Source organism: Macadamia integrifolia, chromosome 3, assembly GCF_013358625.1.
Source record: "Macadamia integrifolia cultivar HAES 741 chromosome 3, SCU_Mint_v3, whole genome shotgun sequence".
Lineage (NCBI taxonomy): Eukaryota > Viridiplantae > Streptophyta > Magnoliopsida > Proteales > Proteaceae > Macadamia > Macadamia integrifolia.
Window position 1 is genome coordinate 18507176 of NC_056559.1, and position 9073 is coordinate 18516248.

At 37.2% G+C, this 9073-nt stretch overlaps 2 protein-coding genes across 3 annotated transcripts in view; one reads left to right on the plus strand and one right to left on the minus strand.

The window, feature by feature from the left end:
- Positions 1-5464, plus strand: part of LOC122073476 (chaperone protein dnaJ 10) — a 21512-nt gene extending 16048 nt beyond the window's left edge. For both annotated transcript variants that reach the window (XM_042638071.1, XM_042638072.1), the window contains 5 exons: positions 784-942; positions 1029-1207; positions 1740-1820; positions 2922-3062; positions 5057-5464. In XM_042638071.1, coding sequence (XP_042494005.1) covers positions 784-942; positions 1029-1207; positions 1740-1820; positions 2922-3062; positions 5057-5137 — 641 coding nt within the window. In that variant the 3' untranslated portion in view covers positions 5138-5464. The remainder of the gene's footprint in view (positions 1-783; positions 943-1028; positions 1208-1739; positions 1821-2921; positions 3063-5056) is intronic.
- A 969-nt stretch (positions 5465-6433) lies between these two features.
- The window catches only part of LOC122072968 (F-box protein SKP2A-like), a 6397-nt gene continuing 3757 nt past the window's right edge, over positions 6434-9073 (minus strand). The window contains exons 3-5 of the mRNA XM_042637413.1: positions 7419-7767; positions 7178-7319; positions 6434-7040 (exon numbers count right to left, since the gene is read on the minus strand). Of these exons, the coding sequence (XP_042493347.1) occupies positions 6670-7040; positions 7178-7319; positions 7419-7767 (862 nt within the window). The 3' untranslated portion in view covers positions 6434-6669. The remainder of the gene's footprint in view (positions 7041-7177; positions 7320-7418; positions 7768-9073) is intronic.

The following is a 9073-nucleotide window of genomic DNA, read 5'->3' on the forward strand; positions in this document are numbered from 1 at the left end:
GGGATGAAGAGATGAAAAGATGAGAGATGAGAAAAAAAACGAGAGTAAGAGGAAAGAGGCCCAGCCAAGAAAGTTGGGAGAATCTCAGCTAAATGGGGTTGGCTTCATGGATCCTTTCCCTCCAATAGGCTTTATCTGAGGTCATACTTGGGACAAGACCAAGGCTATGCATGTCATTCTTCACAACTTCTCCTATGGTTATTTTAGGCCTACTCCTAGCTCTTTTAGCTCCTTCAAATAAAATCAGATCATTCCTTAATAGGGCGGGCGCCCTCAGGCCACTGTTGAAAATGGCCATACCACCTCAAACGACTTTCATGGAGTTTGTCATTGATCGAGGCAACTCCCAAATCAACTCTAATATGCTCATCCTTATTTCTGTTAACTTGCGACCATTTATTTCTGTTAATCTGGGGCTGGACAGACTTGTACAATTGCGACTAATCTTGGTGTTCAAGATGCTGATTTTGTGTGCCCTCCGATTCTGTTGATAGGATTCTGATCTCTATGGTAATATTAGATTCCATCCACCACATTATTTTACAACTTAAATATTACCAGAAGCATAACAAAGCTTCAATCCTTCTAAAAGCCCAAAGCTCTACTCAAATATTGGTCCTGTCACAAAATTGACGAGCAGCCAAAAAAATAGTCACCTCCACAAAAAATATAAAAAAAGCAGTGGTGGAGGGAAGATAATGTCATACATAACCTGATATGCCCCTGCACCTTGAACGGTGAGAACTATCTAAAATGATTTTTTCATGTATTTTGCAAATACAGCTTTTGGAGTCGATATCCTACATACCATTGGCTATATATACGCAAGACAGGCAGCACAAGAACTAGGAAAAAAAGCAATTTACTTGGGAGTCCCATTTATGGCTGAATGGGTGAGGAATAAAGGACATTTTTGGAGGTCACAAATCACAGCTGCAAAAGGTATTTGTCGCTACTGTCATGTCATTTTTTTCTGCTAAAATTTATTTTCTATAGTTTTTCTTGATTTATTGTGGATATTGATTCAGGTGCTTTTCAATTACTGCAACTGCAAGAGGATATGAGACGCCAGTTTAACATGGATGGTAGTGGTCCACAAAATGATGCTGAATCACATATACGATTAAATAAGGATGCACTGATTAACTCGTTGTGGAAACTGAATGTGGTAGACATTGAAGTAACTCTTTTACATGTGTGTCAGATGGTACGTTTTTCTTGTGCTTCTTCACTTACATTAGCATAGTTATGCCAAAGAAGCTGATGAACAGGAAAAAAGATCATATCCTGGAGACCTAAAGGATGGTGTTATATTTGGAAGCTGGCTCAGGTCTCTAGATAATATTCTAGGTTCTATTAAGATAAGGCAAAATAGAAAATGATCCTGATGATCCACAAGGATGAGCTGAAAAGAAGGAAAAATTATTATTTTGTAAGATATGAAGATGAATAAATAATAAAATGGTGGTCCATCTCCATCTTATCATCACAACCAGTATGATATGTTGTGTTACCTCTCAATTATCAGCTGATGTCATGTAATTTGGCATGAAATAGATTTTCTTTCGCATCCATCCATTGTTATTGCTTCCTATCTTAGTTCAATGGAATTTTTGGATTCTGAAGAAATTTTATTCCATTTCTTTTCTCACCGCTTGAATTTTTATTTATTTATTTATTTTTTAAAATCTGAAATACAATGTCATCATATTTCTTTATTATGCTTGAATTGATTGTAGGTACTACAAGAAAATAATGCAAAGAAAGAAGAACTTAAAGCTCGTGCACACGCTCTGAAAATTCTGGGAAAAATATTTCAGGTGCAATACAATCTATTTTCATAATTTTCTTTATCATAATATTCTGTTTGTAGATTTTCTATGCAAAATCTGGTAAAGAAAAATGTATTTGCCATCTCTTTCCTGTATATTTCCTAATATGAGTTACTTCATGCTTAACCGAAGAAAGAGTGAATTGTGAAACCATGCCTCTCGTGTGAGTTGTGGTTACCTTTGAGGTATGGCTTGCTTGAGTTCTGGTGCTAAACTGAAGACTTATTAATAAAGATGTAAGTCATAAGGTCTTGTCATTCCTGACTTTAAGAGTATAACCTGTTCTTTCTGGGGTTCTCTCCTCATCTTCCTATTTCTAGGCCACAGCTCACTTCGACGTTTCCAATTTCCCATAGAATCTCTGGGGCTTTCCTAGCCACTATAGTTTTGTTTAGTTATCTTCTTGGTCTGAAAATAGGTTTGATTTGCTTCACCTATGAGATTTTCTACCAATTCTTGGTTTATTGATAAAAAAAAGTTAGATTTCCAATCAATTCCTTTCGTCAAACAGGATAGAAAACAACACTGCTTTTTGTAAAAAGCTAAAAAAGCCGCACACTGACCTTCCACTTTCGAGATAGGCTTTAGGTCTCTTCAGCTTATGAGTTTGAACAAGAAGATATACAAATTCAATCTTAATTTCAGTCTTGTGAAAAAGTTTGATGAAAAAATAATTTTTGTTTCCCCTCACACAAGATAATAGTATAGCATTCTTTAATCCAACATAATTCTCCTTACTGCATGTAAATATTTGTTTCTTTTACTGGAACACACGAGTCCAAAGCCTATTGATGGTACTTGCCATATGCATCCTGCCTGATGTGTCAGATCCTGATGCCATATCCATATCCATGAAAAATAGATGCAAGTAAAAATTTTCCATGCTTTATTAGTACTATATTTATATAATTTATATAATATTGGGAATATCTGAGAGGAATATGTTATGGATGTCCATTTCTTGTATTGGTTAAATTTCTATTGTTTTTGTCCAGTCTCATGTGATGATAACTGAAAATGTTATTCATATATTCAAGATATAAAAGGTGTGACTTACCCTTTGTTTTTCTTTTATTTTTCATACTGCAGAGGGAAAAAGATGCAAGTAATGGTGGAATATCAAAGAAGAAAAGCGTTTCTGATATATACGATGATGGAAGCAGTTCTGACAGTAGTTCTGTTGAGGATTCACCCAGAAGACTTTCATATCGTACACCCTTAATCACTCAGGCATGTTATAGCATTCTTTAAGCTTTCTTGTCATGTAAAAGAATCTTTAATGCATTGCTATTATTTCTAATATAAATGGTGCCAAAACGTTACATGCTGGAGATTAACTGATATTGTTGGAGAGCACTGCAAATATGTAGATTTGTAGAGGTCAATGAAAATTCTTAGGTTCTTCTTGAGTCAAGATGACGCAGTTAAATGAAACTCAACAATTTTAGTAGTGTTAATGCATGCTTGTAGAGATATAAAAAAACAGTAGATAGAGAATGCATGAAATAAGATTGATATAAGAACTAGTGGGCATCAGCTAACTATTGTCTTAGGGGATGTGTGCGGAAACGAGTTTACCCTTTATCATTGTGCTAACTTCTGAGAAGGTTAGAAAGATATTATCCTTTGTTTGCTTCTGATTATCATATTTATGCTAGCACCAAGTTCTCAGTGTTTGTTAATTCCCATCTCAGCATATGGTGGAGTTGCTATAATGTGAGAGAAACAAATCACTTACATTACGCATGGTGACATACAACTGCTTTAAATATATTTTTCTACTCGTGCACCTATTTAGAGTTAAGAGATTGCTTCTTTCCTTTCTCTAGAAGTCAAGCTCTCTGTTTCGCTCACGGTGAAACCCCAGAACTTATATGCCAGCTTTGCATAACTAATTGCATGTCAAAACTGTTTCAGGATAATTATACAGTAATCAGTTCTTCCATTTCAATTTACACGTTTTTTAAATTATTAGGACCAGGCCTAAGTGAACGTCCAACTTTGGCTTTCCTTGACACATGACTGCACACACTTTCTCATGCATCATCCTTCACCTGCAATTTATGAAGTTGGAGATCCATATGCAAAATACTGAATCAGCTCAACCAACAAAATACTGTGAATCATTTTTGTGGTCCTTTTTTTTATTTTTTATATTTTATATATTTTATATATTGCTTTAACTGAAGTGGGTGGGCCTGCGGCACAACAGTTAAGTTGCATTATTGCAAGATATTGGTCAGAGGTTCAAAACTTGGAAATAGCCTATCCTAAGAAGTAGGGGATATGGTTGCATACACAATGCCCCTCCTGACCTCGCTGTAGCAAGAGTCTTGTGCACCGGGTATAACCTATATATTGCTTTCAGCCACTAACTTCAGCTTATCTCTGTCAATTTTGAATCTCATATCACTTCATCTGCACAATCAGTGATTATTTAAATCATTAGAAAATCTTGCCTAGGGAAGCTTGATTTCCTACTGCTTTTTCCAGTTTTAGTATGCCATATTAAATGGCTTTGGCCATCTTCCTTTTAGAATGCCCAATCTTGCTAGAGCGTATGGGATAAAATAAGATGTAAGCTCTTAGGGTTAGTCTAAATCATGATGTGAACTGCCCATATTAATAGATATTGGAGATTGTTTATTATCAGCCTCGAGACGAAATGCATTTTTTCTTCTCTCTATTCTTGTGGCAATTATTTTATTTTGGTTAGTAGGACTACTCTACACACCATTGGTATAAAATGGAAGTGATATAGATACTCTGCTCTGTTTTTCCTTGTCATCATGAGTGATGTTAAACAAACCTTTCCCCAGTTTGCAGTTAATTAACAAGATCATCATAATTTATTTTGGAATATGTGTACCCTGATTGGTATAACCATAGAGAAAATCAAAAGGGCTGGTTTGATGATGGTTTTTCTCGTAATATTTTTTATATAGATCACATGCTCACAACATACCAGTTTGAATTTATGGAAAATTATTAAGTTTAAATTTTATCTTCATATGAACTTTGAAGTTCTGTATGAGCTTAAGTTTATTCATGTTGTTGAAGACTGCCCACTATTGATTCATCAGCTTAAAAAGAAAATGCTTACTACTGCACGGAAGTAACTTCCAGGTCTAAAACCCACTAAGAGATCCTGATGACTTACCCATTAAATGTATTTTTAAAGTCATGTTGGTCAGTATGTATTAACTTTTCCTTTTCTTATGTAGGGTATTGGTAGGCTATTTAGGTGCCTCTGTAACCCGGCTTTAGATGTGGAGGATGAAGAGATTGTGTACAGAAGCAAATAACATTCAAAATGCATATTTCAGCAACAGTGAAGATATGCTTGCATTAAGGTGAGGATGAGTGACTGCTTTCTTCTTAAAAGATCCTTTGGAAGTGAAGTGGCACAGGCCATGAAGACCTCAATGTTCTTACTGTAGTTAATTAAAGGCCTAGTGTGTGACTATTTCTTTTCTTTCCTCCGCTTTCAAACAGAACCTGTTAAGTGATTTCTTACCAGCTTAACAACAAAGCTAGGGACTGGAAAGTACCTTCTAGACGTGTAATACTTGATTGAACAGAGGCTTGTATTCACTGTAAATGTAGAAAAATGATTGATTAGAATGTTACAACTACAGGCTTATATTCTTTGGAGGGAAAACCCTGCCGGTCTAGCGTAAGGAATGCCCAGACACAGCCCCTCTTTTTAGTAGTCAGCTTGGGCAAGCTCAAACGCATGGTTGGGTTGAGGTTTAGGTTCCGCTTGATCTTATAGATCACAGTTTGAGCTCAAGCCAATCCTCAACCCCGCTCCTACAGAAGGGCGTCGCTATGGACTGGACCAAACTACTGTGCTATGAATAGTTCTTATGACATGTAAACATAGACCATTGCTTACAATACCAATAAACAAGGGTTGAAATCGTCTGCAATTCCGATCTCGTACAATTCAGTGAAATACCCCCTTTAAGGGGTGACACGTGTATTGATACCAATACAATGGTCCAGATCTGGTACAACTAATAAAACCTTAAGTCATTCAAATCCGATCTGGACCATTGCATTGGTATCAATACACGACAAAATACCAACAATTTCTGATCGGAGAACCCAAAAGTGCTCAAGTGCTCATACGACCGGTAATTTCTAATGTACACCTTCCAACATTAAAAGCAGACTACAGTCGGTGAGTCCCTTGCATAGGCTTAATTAGCCTAAACCAGAATTGACCTATACATTTAAGAGGGTGAAGTCTGGTTTGTACCTATCAATCCCTGTACCCTATCAAGTGCGTCCAAATGAGATAGCTCAACTCATACGGAGGGGAACCCTTATTTTTAGAACAACCTGATCCTTGGTCCCCTGGCCCCAGATCATTTAGAGGTTCTAATAACAGGATCCAAAACTAAACCGTCATCTGACGCTATCACCACATGCTAAAATCCTCAGTCCTGATAACTTGGATATGGTTAACTCAAATCTGACCTGCACTCAAAAGTAACACAGGACCATATTTTTCTACACTTCATTTAGGCCGGACAGTCAGCCTGGTTATACCAATTCCAGTTGGGAATCTCAGGGCGTACATATGAACAAGATAATGAAGCAAAGTCTGATGTTCAAAGTCTATTGATGCACAAGTAATAAATATAATAAATCCAGAGTCCAATACTAGTTTTCAAGGAAAAGTCCACTATTACCGGCCATAACTACCATCAAAGCTTTTTACCAAAAAAAAAAAAAAACTACCATCAAAGCTCGTCACTGACCATTTGTACATGGATTTGGATTTTTGGGGTCCAGGAGAAAGTTCATGACATTCTTCATACTGCTTGGTTCAATGTGCAGCATGAGGCAAGCTCACTGCGCGATGTGCTTGAAAAGAACAGGCACAATGCACAGATGTTAGGCTGAGACAACCGCTCTTTATAAGGGAATGCATTCCAGGACATGTGTGAAGTGCAGGGAATGAGTCACACACAGCCTGAACTGCTGAAGGAGTGAGAGCTGTGCACTGGCTGATATTGAGGTTCATGAGCCCTTCATCCTTGCTGTACCCCCTTTTCACAGAGTCCCACAGGTCATGCTTGCTCTTCACCCGACTATTGGCCAGAGAATACATGGCTCTGTCCGTAATGTTCTGGCAGTAGTACAGGCCAAGGGATCTCAGATGGCGGCACCCATCTGCCAATGCTATCACACTTTCATCTGCAGCACATCATGTAAACAGGTCAAAACAGTCCATGCCAAACACAACCCTAGATGAAAGGAGTAAGCCCACATGAGCGTCAAAATGTTTAACATTCATCCTGTAACTAGCAAACATATTTGATGGGTTTGCCCACCTGTTATGAGGACACAGCCACACAAGTCCAGGGCCCTCAGATCCGGGCATCCATAAGCCAGACAAATCACTCCTACATCAGTGACACCCTCACACCAACCCAGATTCAAAGATTGCAACTGATGGCAATTACAAGCAATGGCCTGCACATGTAGCAGCAATAATGAATGAAGATCCTTATCCACATATATCCAAAAGCAACTAAAATATCATTGCCTGTTGAAAACAGTAAGACCATTTACCTGCAGAGCTCTGTCAGATGCAGCTTTTATGCATCCACAAAGATTTAAGGATATTAAGTTTCTGCAGAAGCTAGTAAGATATGCAAGGCCAGCATCACTGAAGGCTGTACAACCACTGACATTGAGTTTTGTAAGGTTAGGACACCCATGGGCTAAGGCATACAAGGAGCGATCAGTGAGCTTGAAGCTTTTACTGAGATCCAAGTCTTGTAGATCATGGCAGAAGCTCGCAATGGTCTCAATCACACCATCCTCAAGCTGTGGTTTATTTTGGCGTAAAGTTAGAGTTTGCAGTTTCGTGAACTTGGGTGCAAGTGACAAAACAAGGTTATTCATATTGTTGTTGCACCTGAAGAAGTGACCAAATCAGTCAGTAACCAGAGAAAGTAGGATGTGTATAAGTAAAAATGCAGAACGGAATGAAGCCTTAGCATTGAAGAAACTGTAAGACCAATTGTCTGTGCACAAAGAAAAGTCACTTATTAAACCAATTATGAAAATACATTCAGAGGGCTCTGATCTAGAAACCCCGCTCCCTTCTCCCCACACTCCCCTCCAAAAAAAAAAAAGTCTTTGATCTGATAGAGCACTGAAGAAATGCATGATCGTTAATAGATATCGTTTGAAGAAAGATCCTATGCCCATAGTCCAATGCATATATTGGTAGCCACCATAGAAAGGAGACATAAAAATCGTTTTTAAGTTAAACAATGCATGCCAAAAGTTCTGCTACCTTAAACAGAATCTAAATGGTTTTTCAAATTAAACACGAGCTACAAATGGTGACACAGAAGTTCTGATCAAGCAAGGAAACCAGGAATTGAGCATATGCACGGTGAAACAGAAGTTTTAATCAAGCAAAGGAAACCGGGAATTACATAGATTATTTACATCCTTCAAGTACAGAAAATAATTTAACAATACCAACTCTAACATTTCAGTTTTCCCACAGGGTCCATCTGGTTGCAAGTAAAAGGAAGGAAAGGGGAGTGAAATTGATTTGAAAAAGAAAAAAGAAAGTTCTGTAATCATGATTGCGCAATCTACTTAAGAATCTTACCACATTTGGTAATTATATGTTTCAGATGTAATCTTTATTTCCCTTTTAAATAAAAGGGGTTTTAATTGCAAAGTAATGCAAATTATAAAAACTAAATTTTGGAATGTTTTGGAGTTAGTTACATTATCATGTTAGATCATTACAAAAGTTTTCACTTCCATATTGTTTGATTTCTTTCACTTCCCATTGCTTTATTACCCTTCCAACCAGATGAAGCCAAAATGAAATCATTAGCTCATTAAGTTAAATCAAAACTGAGTTTACCATAAAAAAAGTCAGCAATATTAACCACTCATATGTCAACATTTCCAAGACCAGCAATGGATGGAAAATTATTGGGACCTCAAAACCAGTAAGAAAATTTTAGGTTTCTAAGTACAAAACAAGGCTCTGCATTTTTCTTCGCATGTGCCTACTTCTCCATAACATATCATATGCACATGCATGCAACCCATTTACTCAGTTGCAGATGATGCATAGATTTATCCATCGAATGTCAATTCCGGTTTAGGAATATCCAAATTCTTCTCACGATCTGAATCCTAAGAATACAAAGAGTAATAAATCCAATAATTCTTCTGCATTGAACATTTGG